The sequence below is a fragment of the Dendroctonus ponderosae genome, unplaced genomic scaffold, assembly GCF_020466585.1.
Source record: "Dendroctonus ponderosae isolate FM_Combo_2020 unplaced genomic scaffold, Dpon_F_20191213v2 Dpon_F_20191213_3, whole genome shotgun sequence".
In the NCBI taxonomy this organism is placed as follows: Eukaryota; Metazoa; Arthropoda; class Insecta; order Coleoptera; family Curculionidae; genus Dendroctonus; species Dendroctonus ponderosae.
In genome coordinates, this window is record NW_026018508.1 from 9,585,444 (window position 1) to 9,604,277 (window position 18,834).

The window sequence follows — 18,834 nt, forward strand, 5'->3', positions numbered from 1 at the left end:
TTCCGCTACTGATATTATGCCTCTTCTTGAAACGCTCTTCCCAACTTTTAGAACAAGCAAACTCTTTGTTTTTGATTTTACTCCCCATTTCACTAACATTTTCTTGTAAAACACTGCCACTTATGGGAACGTTTTCTTGTGTTTTTTGAGTAAACCACTTAATAAGTCCCTTGTCAACCTTTTCATGTGCAGATAATTTGAACTTCCTACATCTAACATTTGTTTTGTCATACGCTGATAAAATGTTTTCTCTGTTTTTCCATATTGTTGCAACATTAGACTTTCCGAGTGCTAATTCCTTACAAATGTCGCTCTGCTTTACTCCACTTTTTATTTTGTTAATAATCTCGTACTTTTCATTTAGTGAAAAAGCTTTGCGTTTTTGTTTTTCTATTCTAAAACGATTTACATACATAATCTCGCTCTCACTAATATAAAGAACTCCGCACGATTGGTGTTGCTGAGCGTGGAAGTTCGTTATAAACGGAAAGTGAATATTCAACTAACCTAAAAAGTGATCGTCATATCCGGAAGTTCGTTATAAACGGGTTCGTTATAACCAGTAAAAAAATACGTTGGTCTTTCTGGACGACGTTTCAATTAAAGGAAAAAAGTTTGTTTTAACCGAAAGTTCACTATAACCGGGTTTATTATAAGCGGACTTTACTGTATATACCTATAGAAATATTTTGTGAAAGTGCTTTCCTATACAGCGAGAGTTCACAAAAATAAATACTGAAAGCAAAATTTATGCTTATTGTATTCCAACAAACACTTAACCCACAGAAAAATTGATTTTTTTTAATAAGGTACGAAGAATTTGTTCAAATCAAATGTTACAGAGCAAATATAGTTTGTTATAATATAGTAGTTTATAGTTAGTTTTTATTATGCTTGTGCGTATGCGGTGTTTAACACATTGTGTGAAACCCACTTATAATAAAACTTTCCTGTTCGCACTAACTAATTTGTACATTGAGAAATATCGGAATTGAAATATTGCAACGTCTTTTCACGCTCCGTCTGATCTCGTCAGTTGACAACTAGTCCATTCGCTAATCTTCTCCAACTTGACACTCTTCCGATAATGCATCCAAATAGTGTGGGGCGGAGACATAGATTAACTAAGCGGAGACAATCTAGACCTGAATCCGTCGCTGGATCCACCCAGAGTTTGAATTGATTTTGTTGCTAGCGGTTTAGCTGAGATACCTAGACAACAGCCAGTAGGACCCCCGCAGCTCCCAGCAGACACAAACCCCCCCTCCAGCCCAGATGCTAGTCTAGGAGGAGACGCAGCTTCTAGTGGTCATGCGAGAAGTGCTGAAATCTTGGTTGGAAGACAAAGTTAGACAAAAGCTACTCCTGCAACTCCCAGGCTAAGTCCACCAAAGACACCACGAGTGCAGCAAGCTACAGCTCAGAAACGAAAAAAAAACCTGCCTGCCGCCAAAAAAGCTCCCCAAAGCCTAGAAACGGGGAAAGCCGGCCAGGACCAACTGGCCCAAACTATCCAGCCCATGAAGATGTAAATACAGATTGTTCATTCGCCTCTAATCAAGCCCAGATATCAGCCTGCTCAGCAATCAACATGAATAGTTTGAAAATGCCCAGATCCCTATGTGCCAAAATAATCTAAATTTTAATTTGGAATTTTAACACCCTTGCCGAATTCATAATTGGGTTTAGAAGAAGAAATAGGTTTTAGGTTCTGAAATCCTTCGTTTCTTTATAAAACATCGTTTAGTTTTGTTTGTAGAATTTGTCAATTTAAAACCGCCTCAGCCAATGGAATTTGTTGTATCTAAAGATTTTATGGTTTCACCTACAAACTCTAAATAAACTTTTTATAAAAGTAAATTTTAGACTTTTATTGGTCAGTTCTCTGTTTTCTATAAAGACATGCCAATCTTGTCGGGTATGTACCTAAGCTTCATTTTGAAAAATTGTCAAAGTTTCATCACCTTCAGATTTTGAGGCGCACCATCGAAAAACATTAACATTTTTTGCATAAGGCACAGGTTTAGGAAGGTAAAATTTTGTTAAGGTTTCATTTATAGATTTATAAATCTGGAAAAAAGTTTGTTATTTGTTGCTTTCTGTTCTTTCTAACAAGTAAAATCACTTTTGCTTAGAACATTCACATTAAGAACGCTAATAATTAGTCTACAGTTTCATCTAGAGTAAACCAAATGCTAATGTTACCCACTAGTGTCTTTCTCTGAAAATTATCAAATTCGAAGTTGATGTTTTACATATTTTTCCCAACCGATCATTTGAATACATTGTTTTCATTAAATTGTTAATCTTATTGAAACGAAATAAAAAAAGGTTCACGTAAGCCAAGAAATTGAAATAAGCGGAAAAAGAAAAACACAGAAAAATAATTAAAAAATCGGTCAAATGACGTGCTGTTGCACATTTCGATCAAATTAGTAACAAAAACATTTATTCTTTAGAAAAAGTATAAACCTAGAAATCCGGGCTCTAATTAATAACGCAAACTGCAATTATTGGCATGTAAAAGTTTTATCTTTCCTACTTATTACAAAATACCATCGTTTTCATAATTTTAGAGCCAACTATTTAAAAAATATTGCGAAAACTGTATCTTCAGTTCAGGAGTTCTCCCTTCAAATCATTCCTGTTACCTAATGCTCACAATTTTTGGGGTGTGCTAAACACTCTATAATTAATCTCTGAAATCACCTCCCAGAATATCGCAAAGTTGTTACCAAATCCTTCTTTAGTACAAAATTGTAATGGGACCGTTATTTCAAACCTTTTCGAAATTAACGCAAGATCCTAACATTCAAAATCAATATGACTACAATAGACATCTTTATAGGGCTCTTTTGGAGTAAATGTTTTCTCAAGCTCTAGGTTATATTAATCGCCATGGGTACTTTTAGAAATTGTACTGTTTAGTTAAGTAAGTACATACAAAATTTGTAATTATGTTTCTACATTGGTTCAGAATCAATATAAATGTTTCCGAAACATCCTCCCATACCTAAGATGTTTCACATTTTCAGTCAAATCGTTCGTTCTCCGTATTTTCGACTCATTGTGTTTATAAATAGACCATGGCAGTGCAAGCAAGATCGGACACATACATATTCTGAAAAGCATCTAACTGTATTAGCGAATTTATCAGGTGTGTATAAACGTAGGCTATTTCACTTAATTGCTTGTAACCAAACAAATGTGTTTATTAAATTAATGAAATTGTATAATTTCACTTTTAACATTACATTACAATAAGCGAGTGCTCTGCAAAGCCATTAAACAAATTGGATGTCTGATACTCACGAACAGCACGACAATGTTGCAAAAGTTGTTAGTGAGAAAAGTGCTCTGTTACGAAGTTTTTCCACGCCTGAAGTTCAAATTTCACGCTTACCTTCGCCTCAGAGGTGAGTACATTTTATATGCCTATGACAATTTATCAAATGAATCCCATGCTCATGTACAATTACCGGTGATTTTAAAGAATTGCTACTCAGGGATTGTTGTTCATCGTTGGCGTCACTGTTCTAGAGAATTTGTTAGGACTAGTCGAAGTGTGTGGTAACAGTATATACATATAGTAACATTTAGCTCTATTTCTGGTAGAAAATCTCTGAAATTGAGATTTCATTTTTAAGTAAACCAGTTATTAAATATTTGCAAAAATCTATAAGCTTATAAGGCTTTCCGATGGACACTAAGATCGGCTTTTAGATTTTAGTGTGGATATTAAGCGAGCGACAAGTGATGTTCGATGTTAAATATCTATCTAAATATTTTTAAATGATCTAAATATTTTAATTTGAAAATTATGAACATATTATTGAAGTGGTAGCAGGTATTCCCTCTGACGACAAAATACCATTCATCTGAAATCGATTAATAAAAATCGCGTTAGAATCTAAAACTTCGCATGTTTCCAAGCCAAGTCAGACTTCGCGCATGTTTTCTGTTAGAAACAGATATCGATTAAGTGCCCAATTGGTCAATTCATATTGGTCTTGGCCAGAAAAAAGTAAGGGTGTGCGACAGTTTGGCTGATGCTCCCAAACTTGAAGTTTAAAGGAAAACTATGACCAGTGTAAGTTTCTTACTGCATTCGCGCCGCTTCACGACACAATCCATTTTATGTTAATAATACTAATAACTTTGTTTATGGATTTGAAATATTTTGCTACTTTTTATACAAGGGAAACCATCAGGAAGAAGCATTATTTTAACCACGTGTTCTAGGTTCGAAAGTAACCCGTTTGCTATATAAATAATAACTCAAAAATGCGTCATTAGGGATTTACACGGTGTTGAACTTTAAATTAAAAAATTCGAAATAATAAATTTGGTCAAAACGCATGGATATATCTTCAAATGATTTTGTTAAATTTTACCAGTGGTTTGCGTACCTGCCCGCGACCGAAATCGATAAGAAAAGAATGGTGCGCCAATGTATATTTTAAGCATTTCAATTACTTTCCAAGTTCCTTGTTTTATTATAAATAAAAAATATCTTGATACTAATTAAGTATTACTGGGAAATTTAATTAATTTATTTATGGTAAAAAAGTAAAGTTTTAAGGCAAGGTAAACGATATTTTCAAATAATCACACTTGAATATCAACCAAAGCAATACGTAATTAAACTAACAATGCCTAATTTAATAGTAAAAAAATCAAATTTATTTAGTTGCAATTTTAGAGATATCTATGAAGACGTTGTAAAAGAAAGGTGTCATTCTCGACCGACGATTGTAATACAACGAAATTCTACTCGGTCAGAAACAATGCAAGATGAATCCACAATGGAGCAATTAGATTCGCAACCTTATAGCGAAAATAATAAAAATGATCTCAAATTATGTTGCGAGTCTAAAAAGAAAAAGTGTCCCCGTTCAACTGTATTTTTTCAAGATGGATTAAGGTATGTAATGGCTATTTACAATGGAAGTATCTTAACGACATAATTTACAACACCAGCTATCAAATTTGACTTCGTGACTGTAGGTAGAATAATGTGAATATAAGATATTGTTCGATTGATAGACAAGCTTACAAAATGGGTTTGATTCATTCAAAATCGGCGTCAAACTTTTCAAGTGGTGACGCGAATTTACTTGGGAGCACGAGAAATTAATACGAGAAGTAAATAAAATAAAATAAATATGTCAGTATTTGTGTTATAAAATTGTGCCAATTAAATATTAAAAATCTTCACAATGTTGGAAATGAAGTACTTTTTGAAGACTGTAAATAACTCTAATCATGTTCATGATAAAAGCGGCAATTAGTGCGCGTTGTTTATTAAAAACCATCTATTTTCTTCTGAAAAATGGAAAGATGCTGAAGACACACGCACCCCGTATCAAGTAATAATTGAGGAATCGAATTTTTCTACCATTTTCATAACTTTGCACATCATATTACAAGTTCATAGTTCTGTGTTAAATTATGTGGGGACACACGTAACTTGAAATCTTCTTGTTATAGAAAGATATAAATGTTTTTTTCGTGCTCTGTAAATATGATAAAAAAATTATTTTCAACTCTTAACATGACCAACTTTGTAAACAACCAACTTGTAAAAATACTTCGATATAATTTAGGCATATTAATTAATATACATTAAATTTAATGTTTCAGATCGGTCGATTTTGTATTGGTTTGGCACACAGTGGAATCAGATAGTGAATGCGATGCATCTGAAAAACGTCGTATCTTTGAAAAAAATTTAATAGACGAAGGTTTAGATTTGGAGTATGAAAATCAAGAAAGCAGCAAGCTGAAATTTGTTAAGGTAAGTCCGCACTAATTTGGCTCAATTTCTTGAAAAAACGCATTTGAAATAAGCTTATAATTCATGCAGATACATGCTCCATTAGAAGTACTTAGAAGATATGGTGAAATATTAAAATTACGAATGCCTATGAAAGAGGTAAGTGGAGGACTTTATATTCGTAGAGATTAAATAAATTATTACTAAGTAGTAGCGATATTACAAAAGTAAGTCCGTGTAACACAGAACTTTGAAGTTGTTATTGCTTAGTCCATGTTTTCTAAAAGTTTTAAATTTTTAACCACTGGAACATTACTTGAAGGTAAAACATTGGTGTCGATTCGAAGGCCTTAAGAACATTTATGACTTTTAATACTATTTATGTACGTTTTTGGCGTTGTTTGAGTCTTTACTTACAGGAATATTTATAAGAATTCAAAAGGAAATTTTAGGGGTTGCAAAATTATTGTTGGTGAGTTCAATATCCATTTTTGTAGAGTTTTTCAGAATTGAATTCTTCTGTTTTTTCGCATTATGGAGTTTATTAATCCACGGTATTAACTATGAATTACAACTTTGTCACACTATCGAGCCAATTAATGACTGCTTGGTTTAACACCACCAAATGAGTATATGCCAAAACTCCCTATGCTTCAGCTCATAGTGCGAAAGCTCAGGCATTCTTTAGATCTCTGCACGCTGAGAGGTCTGTCCTCAGAAGCTCGTCTCGTATGTATCTATGCTCAGAAGCATGCACTCTGCAGTTGTGCTTGGAGTGATGCGTCTTGCTCGAAAACATATTTATGTTTAGAAAATAGCGACAAGAGTAAAGCGAAAATCTAAGTGCAGGAATTTTAGGCAATATTTTCTATTCTTCCAGTAGTAAGTACTTATAAAAACTGCTTGCCGGCTTGGTAATCAATTTGATATTTATGTATTGAAATAAGCGACAAGCAAATATCCCTAAAATAGCTGTAAATGCAATTTATAGAAAGTATTATAAATATTCCACACATTAATTAACAATTCAGGCGTCTGAACTAGTCGAATTTGGCATTTTTTTATTGTAAATTAGAAGCCAAATATAAAATCAACCATAAATTAAAATATATACCTAGAGTTTATGTCGAATGTCTTACACCTACTGTATTTTGACCAGTTCATATGTGATTTTATAGGGTACGACACTAGTATATAAGTTTAATAGCCAACCTATGATTAATCCTTTTCCTACTAACTGACCTACTTTACAGCACGCATTATCCTAAATTCTTCACTTTTTCTTGCACGGCTTCCATCACATAGAATAGTGTCAATTACTTTTATTTATTATTATTATTCTTAGGATTTATGTAAATTGCCCAAAGAATACAGACTGAATATATTTGGCAATGCGAGTGCCTATTTGACGCAAAAGGTACTTTTGTTTATTAAGGATTTCATTGAATTGTGTTTTTTTTTGTTTTTTGCACGCGTAAATCTGTAAACTTTAACCAAACGTTTGAGCGCTTGACCTGTATTTTATTTATTTTTATTATATTTTGGATTTTATCTTACCTTATTTGCTCATCATTAATACACCTGACCCCAAATAATGGTTAACATTCAACTGAGAGTTTTATCAGAACTACTTTCTATTTACTGGATAATGTTTGGTAGATTCCCGCACTTAGACAAGTCTCACATCGAACCAATTTTTTTGTGGAAGGTGTAAGTGAGCAGTGGGCCAAAGTGAAAGAATGGATATTTCTTGATAAAGACAAATTTCCAGAAAATGATCAACAGAGGTTTACTGCCATTTATAGCAGAGATAGAGAATATTTGTAAGCAATAATTGTATCCTTAGTCCGCAGTGTAATGTATATAAATACATACGTTTTTAGATTTGATATAAATTCTCCATGCTTTTTCACATCGGCAATTCATTCCCGTATAGTTCAATTTATTTTGGATAGAAAACGTTTTTCCGACAATCGTGTTAATGATTTTGCCTTTGGCATGGAAAGACTTATAGATGACAACGTTTATGCTGCTGCATATCCATTGCATGATGTAAGTTCTGCAAATATATTTAAGCTTATTTTGTTCTGAATTGCAGCTTCGGACAAAGCATTTCGCCATGCACAAACAGCTCTCTAACTTGCTGGTTTATAATTTCCGAAAAAAAAATGGAAAAATTTGCACCTTATCTAAACTTTCAGACAAAGACTTTTATAGTTACACAGAGTGTATGAAGAAGCGTCGGTAACTTAAAACGTTCTTTCTTAATCGCAATTTTTTATATTTCTATAAATGAATTTTTTGGCAGCCCAAATATGAAAACTAGTGGGTGATTTCTAAACTTTGAGAAAAAAATGTGTTGGTTCTGTGAGCAATTCTATCTTTTTACCTGAGGTAGGTTGCTAACCTGGCCCCAGAACTCTCCTCTTTTAACCGGGCTTGAGACCGGCTGAGGTCGGATTCGAGCTACTCGACTCACTCGACACCTTCCTTAGACAGAGTTTCTGAATACCTGGGGATAATTGCTCCAAGCAGCAGAAATACGTATGACGAGGTGAAAACACAAGTACACAAATCAGCTAAAGAATCTAAGAATAACATTTTAAGTTGCGACGATTTCCAGACCCACCCGCCTGCAATTTTTTTTCTGGAATCATAAAGAAACAAGTTAAAGATCATGTCCGGCTACTAACACTTGTGCATAACATACTGATGATATGGGAATCGTTGAACCGTGTCATTAATAATTTGTTAACATCATTTTGCACAAAGAAAACTTCGGAATCCCAAAAATACTATTATGCTTCGTTCAACTAGTTACGAAAATAAAAAATTCTATAATATAATAAACGACTGATCTACTGTCGTACAATAAACCGCTTAATAACATTTTTAGGGCGATCTTACGACAGAAAACACAGTCCGGAACTTATTATATACGGAATGGGCTTGCTTAGGCAAATGGTACAGATATCAACCTCTGGATTGCATTAAAGAGTATTTTGGTGTGAAAATAGCCTTGTATTTTGCTTGGTTAGGCTATTATACTCACATATTGCTAGCTCCAGCCATAGTTGGTCTGGCTTGTTTCATATATTCGTTAGCGACAATGTATAGCCACAAGCCCAGGTAAGAATGCTGAGTAAAACTATGCAATCACTCCATGTAAGAACAGTAAGAACATATCATTTACAATTAACAAGATAGAATTAATTTGGAAATCGATACCTTGTGTAATTTATTAATTTCTAAGCACTCAACATAAAATAATCAAGTGATCAAAATCGCTCAGTAAAAAATCAGTAAAGTTGTTTTGAAGGATATGCTTAGCCCATTTAGGTTAATAGTTCATTATCATCTTGCAGACTTGCCGTTGTTCCATTATTGGCAATAGCCTTACAAATTTATTCAGCATTCTGAATTCCATAAAGTTACAAATTTTGCAAATTTTATAAACTGGTTGAAAGTCAATTAGGTAACGGCCGAAGTTGTTTTTCATGGCACCGTCTGATGAAAAACGCCTTCAACTCGTCTTACTGCTGTATTTATACTATCCTGCGCCTGTGGAACGATGGTGGGTGCAGAGTGGGACAACAGATGCGCGCGCGTAGCTTCAATTTCGCCGGCCAGTTCTGATTTAACGCTCTAGCTTTTTCCTTTCTGTTGCACTGGCACTTTCTGTTAACTAGGCGTTTAAAAACATAAATGGCTTCCTTCGATATGTTTGGTTAAAAATCGTTGATTCGTTGAAGATAAACTGGCCGTAAACACGTTCCGCTAGTTCAAAATTTTCCATCTGTTTCATTGTGTTGCTCTTCTTCTGTTCCGCTGCTGTTCGCTCTGGCAGCTGCATGGAATGCTGAAGACGTCAGAAGCTGTTAGATGATCTATTTTGTCCTTGGCTGTCCTAAGGCTCCATTTTATTGTCCTTGTCGGTTTTAAGACGATTGAGGATTTTTTAACATTTGCCCAGTCGCGAGTCTCCTACGTACCTACCGTGTATCACTTCAACACTTCAGATTTTGCAATATCGCCAGCGTGTCTGGATCGTATCGCACTTGCAAGGCGCTCGATCAGGATGACTCATTAGGCGATTTGCATGAAATAATGAGAACTAACTTTTTTAATTGTAATATAAATGTCCAGTTACATTTTCACTTTGACATAAAAGTTGCTGCTTTAGTTAACCAAGCAATCCTTTTTCCGGGGACATCAAAATCGTCATGTAACGTGGCAGTCCACAGCCCGCACAGCTAAGCCCTGTACGTCTCCCCACTCACGTTTGCGGATTATAATGCACTAATCTGTAGCGAGTCAGGATTGATCCGTAGATAACGTAAAATAACTGTGCAACACAAAATAACTGCCTGTTTAGAATGACATTGCCCGGTATTTTGTTTCAGCAATGATATATGTGATGTAGGTTTGGAAGAAAAAATGTGTCCGCATTGCGATATATGGTGCGATTATTGGAATATCAAGGAGACCTGTGTGCACTCAAGGATTACGTACTTATTTGATAATTCTACCACCGTTTTTTACGCTGTCTTTATGTCACTTTGGGGTAAGTAAAATGTGAACTGCACATCTACATATTTTTATTCTCTTGTTATGTATTCTACAACTGATAATTTTTTGTCACAGTGGTTTACGTACAATGTGTTTTTAATGGTATCTAGGTAGAGGTGTGCTAAACGGTTATTTTTCTGAAGCCGGTTACAACGTTCCAGTTTCACTGTGGTGTTAGGTTCCAAAGTCTGATTCCAAAAGCAACCTGTTACTCTTTACATTTTTAATTAAAACTTCGCAATGATGATGATGGTAGAAATAGTGATCATAAATAAAGATTTAGTTTATTAAAAAAATAATTCTTAGCTTTGGTACTAAATAAACTAAAAGTAATATATTCTAAAAACAAAAACAAAGCATGGGTCATAAGTAACTGCTAAAAAAAAACTGATAATAAAATCGAATGGTTTAAATAAAAAATAAAAATGAACCTTTTGCATGCGAAAATGTAAAATGCTAATTTTCAGTTAAAAATGAATGAACATTTAAGAATATTTTTTTGCGTACCTATGCATTTTACTAAGTCTAGTTCTTCGCTCGTTTATGATAGCACCCACTTTGGAAAATAATCTATATCATGGAACGGAAGTACTAATATACTTGTGCTTTTTTGTCATGAAACAAGTCTGCCAAAATCTTGAAAAATTGAATATTCTTCGTCTTGTCTATCTTTTAATTGAACTTCCGCTTACTGGTGCAGCTGGATAGTGTGCTGGTGCAAACCACTTTTCTAGACGGTTCCAAAAACAACCGGTTAAATTCGCAAAGTGAACTGCGGTTACAGGTTACACGACTGGGACACTGTTATTTAAGGGATTACGTTAAATACCGACCATCCCTAGTATCTAGTATAAATTCATATATAGCTTAAAGGATATCAATCCATTTGGACCAATTTCACAAAAAGGACAAGACGGTAGTTACATTGAGTAGCTTTAGTAATAACTACACTGTTAAAGCGCTGTTATTAAAATTATTGTTTTCATAACTACTAATTTGACTGGGCAAATTTAAAGTAGTTTTAATGAAATATTTTTGCTTTAATGAATCGTTGGGAAATTATTAAAAAATGAAAACATATTGAAACATAATATTATTCATAAAATTCATACATGATATAAATACTCTCGGACCCTTTGGTGGACATTCTATAGATTCTACTTGCAGATGAGCGTATAATAGATTCCCTATAACATCGAGCTACAAACAAACATTTTTTTTATATAAACAATAGTGTACCGACGTGGATTTTTTATATTTTAAAGCTGGATTACGTTCAATTTTTGCAGCTACAACTTTTCTGGAAATGTGGAAAAGATACTCAGCGGAAATAACCCATCGCTGGGACTTAACAGGTTTTGATGTTCAAGAGGAACATCCTAGGCCTCAATACTTGGCCCGACTGGCTCATGTGAAGCGTAAATGTGTTAATATAATAACGAACACCATGGAACCTCATGTACCATTCTGGAAAATTAAAGTACCAATGACTATTTTTAGTTTCGGTATTGTTTTGCTATTGGTGAGACTCAAACTGCGGTGTAACCCACAGAAAGTTTCCTAAGTGGTTCTCGATTGTAATAAAAATGTATAATTTTAGGTGTGTATGGCTTTGGCAACGGTTTTGGCTGTAGTTTTGTATCGAATGTCCATTTTAGTGTCATTGAAGGTCCATTCTGATAAAATGGATAACAGTTCCGCAATTTTATTTACAACTGTTACTGCAGCGTCAATAAATTTGGTGGCAATTCTTATATTTAATCAGGTACGCCAATTATTGTTTTATCTATACATATTTAATCTGGTTTAATTTTGATCGCTTTTGATTCAGATTTACAACTATGTTGCTGAATATCTCACCGAATTCGAGCTGCTAAGAACGCAGACGGAATTTGACGACTCCCTCACTTTGAAAATCTACCTTTTGCAATTTGTAAATTACTATGCTTCCATTTTCTACATAGCGTTTTTTAAAGGAAAATTTGTCGGATCTCCGAAAAGATACAATCGAGTTTTTGGATACCGACAAGAAGAGGTAAGATCGCCTAGTTGTCAAAAAATATTTATTGACAATTTTTAGTACCGCACAATATCATGATACTTCGTCAAGTGTTCCGGATATCAGAATGCTTTTGCTTTGGGCTTCATTCATTTCGTTTTTTTCGGCGGGTTTGAACTTTCAAATGAACTTTGACCGTCATAATTATGGTCAATCATTATTTTCTCCAGTCGCTGTGAGCTGAGAGCTAATTGCACTTTGTTTCGTGTTTAGACCTTCCGCATTGTCCCCATCAAACCTTTTTGGGAGTCCATAGAGCGATTTTGAAGGGATAACTTTTTCCCAAGTGAAAGCCTATCGGAATGCGTTACGGCGTCGTTATGTCTAACATAGATAAGTCGTTATCTATGTCTATCTAAGTACGCAGTTCTCTGTCGCACGCTCACAGCCGCCCGCGAGTTTTATTAGACCGTTCTTGTGTGTAGAATAGTGTGTAGTCTGAGGGCCGGTGTTCGTTGGATGCGTTTCGGTCCAAACTGCTTTCGTCAGAAAAGAGCAAGACAATGACAATATACGAATCCAAGCTTTTTTCCTAAAACACCTGAATTTTAAATGAATTTTACTTCTGGGATCCGCTGTTTTCGCGCAACTAATTGAAGATCGCAACATTTTAAACTTAAATTACGTACTTAAAACTGTTATTGGTACTTAAATTATTTAATAATATCCATATTGGAAAGATTCATATTATTCCTAAACTTAATGGCTTATTTGTAAAGATAACTATTATTTGTGGGTAGGTTGCGATTATCTAATTATGTATTTAATAAAAATTCGCAAGGATCAATTATCTAGAACTAGTACCACTATAAATTATACAATTAAGTGGTAATTACACTCAATTTCCCATTGCAACTCTAATTATAAATACTTCTGTTGTAGTGCGGTCCAGGTGGTTGTCTTCTTGAGTTATGTATTCAGTTAGCAGTAATAATGATAGGAAAACAAGCTATGAACACCGTGCTAGAAATGCTATTTCCTCTATTTTTCAAATGGCTAAATACGTTGAAGGTAATGATTGAAAATCAAAACAGGTGAATGAATGGTTGAAAACCTGCTGTAAGTTAAACACTTCTAAAAATAATTATAATACTTTTAGGCTGGCTTTTCAAGAGACCACCAGTCCTGCAAAGGATTTAGACCCCGGTGGGTAAAAGATTTTAAGTTAGTGGAATGGGGTCCTAGAAGTTTGTTTCCGGAATATTTAGAAATGGGTATGTTTTATATATATTATGATGTTTCTTTTGATAAAATTAATTAAGCACGATAATATCATTAACGAACTCATTTCTACCCAGTATATAGGTACCAAAACTAGAAATTAAAATTACTCGTAGATGGTGTGGTTTCAAGAGCTTAATTCTTTCTGGCTCATGGTAATAGACATGACATACGTGTGGTCAGAAAATGTTTTTTTTTGTAGTTTTGCAATATGGTTTTGTTACCATCTTCGTGGCAGCTTTTCCTCTCGCACCGTTTTTTGCTTTATTGAACAACATCTTGGAAATGCGTTTGGATGCTAAAAAGTTACTGACAATGTACAGAAGACCAGTGTCTCAGAGGGTCAGGGATATTGGAGTTTGGTATCGAATACTAGACTCAATTGGCAAGTTATCGGTAGTTACGAATGTACGTTTTTCTTCTGGCAGCGAAAAGTTGATTAATTTGATATAATGCGTATTTTCAGGGTTTTATTATAGCATTTACATCCGATTTTATTCCGCGATTAGTATACCAAATATCAATAAATCCGAACGGTTCTTTGGAAGGATATGTGAATAATTCTTTGTCCTATTTTAACACATCCGATTTTGAGGCCGGTCGATCTGGTCGCACCAATAACAGTATAGATACAGTTTGCCGGTAAATTGATTAAACATGATAATAATAATCATAAATGAAAATACCTGTTTGCAGGTATCCAGACTATAGGAATCCTCCTTGGAGCAGCGAAAAGTATGAACGTACAGCTCTCTATTGGCATATTTTGGCAGCACGATTTATATTTGTAGTAGTTTTCGAAAATCTTGTTGTACTAGTTATGATTATCCTCAAATGGTGCATCCCAGACATGCCTGGCAAATTAAGGGATAGGATTAGGAGAGAGGCGTATATTACAAATGAAATTATTATTAAACAGGAAACCTTACGGGCACAAAGAGCACATTCTTGTAAGTATTTAAACCATAAAGACATTTAGTCTTGGACGCAATGAAGTGTTTTCAAGTTGAACTTAAAATCCATTTGAATCAGCATTCTTAATAGGAATGTATTCTTCATATATTCGCGGACTAGTCATATAACTCCGCTATCTCTAGCTCAGTTTTGATATCCAATTGTCGACCACTTTTTTTAAATCCCCTGGTGGCGAGTAGATACGTACTTTCTCCACTGTTTTCGATGGCAAAAGTATCAATTTAACCCATTAAAAATTTTGCGGTACGATGATACGAAAGCGTTTCTATTGGTTGGCGATCTGTCAGTTCGTACGACGGCGGACGAATTGACAGATCTCCAACCAATAAACACTTTCGTATCATCGTACCATCGTATAAACGGATGCATGGGATAATACAGGCTTTAGAGCTTTTGCTGTCACAGCGGAATTTCTGCCTGATAAACTTGCGACTGCTGGCAAATATTAGCTTTAAGTCTTGCGGTTAATTAGATTCTAGTAAATTTTTAGAGTGATTTGACTTTAAGGTGTCTGGGAGTAGGAACTAGGCCAAATTAATTCCCAAAAAACGAAGATATTTGTAGAAAACTAAGTAACAATTTTTTTGGCGTTACCTGCAAATTACGTTTTGCTCATTAACACAACGTAAATTCTACGTTTGCATCATAATTTCACAATTTATGATTGTACGTTGATTTTGCAGGCTCGAATGCATCAACGCTCAGGAAACCCGAAACCTTGCAAAATATAGACGTGCCTTCTACACCAGAGCAGTGGGATAGACTGATTAGTAGCTCTCTTTCTCAAAGTGAATTTGACCTAGTAGTGCACGGAGATGAGCATCAAACTGGAAGCCATCAAATAAATAATCCAGCTACTCCACAATCGATATAACAACAGTTTTGTTAGCACACATTCAATACTCCATATTTGACTGAACTTTATTGCTGAAGATTAGTACTTAAATATGAAAATAATCGCTTCCTATTTGACTGAGATAAATCATACATCATGTTTCTATGTATTAGTACTTATACATCAAAAACAGACTTAATTTAATATAAAATTTATTAGACTTTTATGTGTGATTAAGTTAGGTAATATGTATCTTATGTAATAAATCCAGAAAGTTTGTCTGTGCCAAAAGCAGATACATTTGGTTTTCACCTATGATTAAGAGTTTTCCAATTTTCTGAACTTCAACACATTCCATTGCAAAAGGGTTATATTATACAGGGTGTCCCCCCATGGAAAACATTCAGACAGAATTAGGAAAAGTTTTAAAATTGTACAGTGTACCGAAATCATTGAACAACCGCATATTCGATATTGGGGTATATTTTGTGAATGAAGCTTCAAACTAAGTCACAACTTGACAAATGCTTGTAAATCTTGACAAAAGCTATCTACCTGATAATGACAAAAAAACACCATCGCCGCTTTAAATTTTTATGAAAAAATGTAAGTGCCTTTTTAATGCTAAAAATTTTCGTAATTTGAGTATAAGTAATAATTTTTCTTCTGAAATGCTTAAGTAATCCAATAAGATGCGAATCACACGTGGGATCATTTCAAAATAATACTCAATAATAAAGTTGAAGTTCGATTTTCAACTGGTAATATCTTCCAACGTTCGGAGCGGACAGGCACCCTAAGAAGAATATCTTCTAGAAGTATCCAATTTTGAAATCACTCTGTATATGGAAAAGCAAGCCTGCATACAGCGGCAATAGAACATATAAAACCACAAAAAATGTGTACTTTTTTAATTTCTGAGAAATGAGTCAATAACTTTCCAGAAAAAAATCCACCGCTTTTTGATTTCTCGAAATCATATGCAAAAAGTGAAAAATACAAAAAGTTTTGGATATTAAGTAGATTACATGGGTGAGTTAAACCTCTTATTATTAACGGATAAATATCCACTTTTGAAACAATCGGATAACCAACAAACACTTATTTCGAGAAAAATATTTTAAAAGTCTGACTTTAACACGCTGTAGATACCTTATTGAGTTTTTGCAAAAGTGCTATAGGAACTTGACACACTCATTTTTGCTGTAGATTTGCCTCATCAAATGTTGGTAGCACCTTTGCCGGACATCCCGTATATTCAGGCGTCGATGGCACGGACCTCTAATCGGTACTTTTTTACTTTTTTTTCAGGTTTCCGCACAATAGGCATAAAGCGTCTACTGTCGAGTTGGCCGATCAGCCATCAAAGATAAAAAAATCCATAATTCAGAGTGTACGCACAATAACTGGGGTTTTTAAGTATTTTTGGTAAACACAACTAAAATACATCTTAGAGTAATAATAAAACAATATATTATAAGTTTTCTCATTACTATAAACAAATATTCATGTACATTGTCAATAAAATACCTAAATTTATAATTTTGTTGAATCAGTTATCACAAAACGTGCTGTTAAAATTTTACTTTGCAAAAGTAAATTACAACGGCAATTAAGTAGGTATATATATCCGTTATTGGATCCCATAATTTATTGCCGATTTAATGCTTGTAAAATTCTTAAGATATATATGAACAAATTTATGATATCCATATACAAGTTAATGGTAGCCAAAATATACTCTTCAGGGGATAGAGTCTCCATAATCAGTTTCGAATCATATATGATAAACAGGCAGAAAAGAAAAGCCCCTCCAAAGCCAATCAACAGTTCGAAAATAGGGGACTGAATAAATACTTGTATAAATCCGCCGACTATTAGGATAAGTAGCCCAGCAAATAAACTGCAAATACAAAATAGATTACAGTTATGTAAATTTTTAGTTATAATTATAAATTATAGTATTCCCAAAATATTGCCCTTTCTTCCCGAAACACCCTGTATATTAAAAACATTACTTACCCCGAATGCATAGCAGAAAAGTCATGCTTTGATTGAAATGTGTATATGGTCAAGCCCCCCAAAACAAGTAAAGTTAATAGAAGAGCTTCCAGCACTATAGCCTTAGAATAAAAAGTGACTATAACTCCGATAGTGTATGCTTGAACAATCGTCTAAAAAATGTTTCTGTTAGCTTAAACTTTAGATTTTTCGAACATTCTTACAAATGCTGCCAAAAGAATCAAATTAGTTGGTGATTCTCTTCTTTTGATGTGCAAGGGAATCAAAAGAATAATACTCGCAAAAAAGCTTATCATCATCATCCAGTCACTGAAACAGATATCACGTATAAAACGCAAAACATGATAAAATGACACAAATAGCTAAATAATGTATATTATATAAAAACAACTATGTCCAGCGCCCTCATAAAAGCCACATTTTTGCTAAATAACTTCACCTCGAAGAGTTGTTCGTACATAAAGAATTTTCTATAAGGTCAGCATATTATTAATCGCGCACGCCAGGGCCTGATGGCCTTAATAATTACCATTTAATGGACAGAGCCCTAAACGTTGGTATGTATGTATTGTCGTAAGCAAGTGCTGATTTCGTGAAGACATGACCTCAAGACTGCTTTCAAGACTAGGCCTTGTCAGCTGGGTTTAGCCCCAAAAGGGCATTGCCAAAACCTGCACTTTATTTTGCCAATGCATTTTACCTGATATAAAAACATTGGATTACATTGGAACTTCATAACGAAACGGATTGGTTTGTGCCTAAGCTACCTTGAAAATAGTCAATGGTGTGCATACATAAAGCTAATTATGTTTACACTCAAACAATTCCTAAAATATTCACTACTGATATTCTTACTTGGTCTGTACAAATACTTTAATGGGTGGAGTAAACATAAAGATTGCGGCAATAGTTACAGTCAATAGTATTTGCATAGTAAGAAGACCATAAACTTTGCGAAGAAAGGCCAAACGAATGCTTTTTGTTGCTTGAGCTACATTATTCCTGTAAGCAAAATCGTTCTCGATGTCATTTTCCTCATATTCTTTTCCGCCTCGCTCTACATCCTCCGTTAGAATCAATGGGACACTTTGAGACATCTTAATTTCCTGTTCACAAACTGAAAACAAACATTTGTATTTGTCACATATTTAGTATGATTCCATATATTAAGTAACTGTGTCATAATGCTATCAGACAAAACTATTAGTATTTGATTAAATATGTACCTTTTATCGAAATAAATTGACTTTGTTTGGACCATAGAAACTTGAGTAAATGTTTGCCAAGATTATAGGAAACCTCAAAATAAATGTCTTTCATTCACGTCAACACGTCAACATCATACCAGCTGATAATGCACGAGACCTTAAAGCGGCC

At 34.2% G+C, this 18,834-nt stretch overlaps 2 protein-coding genes and 1 long non-coding RNA gene across 10 annotated transcripts; 1 reads left to right on the forward strand and 2 right to left on the reverse strand.

Annotated features, from left to right (window-relative positions):
* Positions 1-2,903: 2,903 nt before the first annotated feature.
* Positions 2,904-3,749, reverse strand: LOC125503761. Its single transcript, XR_007281045.1, has 2 exons — positions 3,404-3,749; positions 2,904-3,121 (listed from the first exon to the last, which is right to left on the reverse strand). It is a non-coding gene; the product is annotated as an uncharacterized LOC125503761 (long non-coding RNA).
* LOC109539030 (anoctamin-3) lies at positions 3,074-15,729 on the forward strand. 8 transcript variants are annotated; one of them, XM_048664523.1, is made up of 19 exons: positions 3,074-3,157; positions 3,266-3,416; positions 4,691-4,924; positions 5,644-5,797; positions 5,867-5,935; positions 7,122-7,193; positions 7,436-7,599; positions 7,660-7,828; positions 8,673-8,905; positions 10,180-10,340; positions 11,635-11,867; positions 11,946-12,110; positions 12,177-12,380; positions 13,287-13,415; positions 13,504-13,618; positions 13,828-14,033; positions 14,092-14,267; positions 14,322-14,575; positions 15,284-15,729. In XM_048664523.1, the coding sequence occupies exons 2-19, from the start codon at positions 3,298-3,300 to the stop codon at positions 15,472-15,474; spliced, it is 3,048 nt and encodes a 1,015-aa protein (XP_048520480.1). In that variant the 5' UTR covers positions 3,074-3,157; positions 3,266-3,297; the 3' UTR covers positions 15,475-15,729. The 8 variants fall into 8 exon arrangements, with proteins under 8 accessions (XP_048520480.1, XP_048520484.1, XP_048520479.1 ...); XM_048664527.1 differs by lacking the exon at positions 3,266-3,416 and having other exon boundaries at positions 3,077-3,157; positions 4,703-4,924; XM_048664522.1 differs by having other exon boundaries at positions 3,096-3,416.
* A 1,156-nt stretch (positions 15,730-16,885) lies between these two features.
* Positions 16,886-18,834, reverse strand: LOC109539049 (protein lifeguard 4). The gene is made up of 5 exons (XM_019906567.2): positions 18,684-18,834; positions 18,313-18,574; positions 17,661-17,766; positions 17,458-17,609; positions 16,886-17,338 (listed from the first exon to the last, which is right to left on the reverse strand). The coding sequence occupies exons 1-5, from the start codon at positions 18,775-18,777 to the stop codon at positions 17,086-17,088; spliced, it is 867 nt and encodes a 288-aa protein (XP_019762126.1). The 5' UTR covers positions 18,778-18,834; the 3' UTR covers positions 16,886-17,085.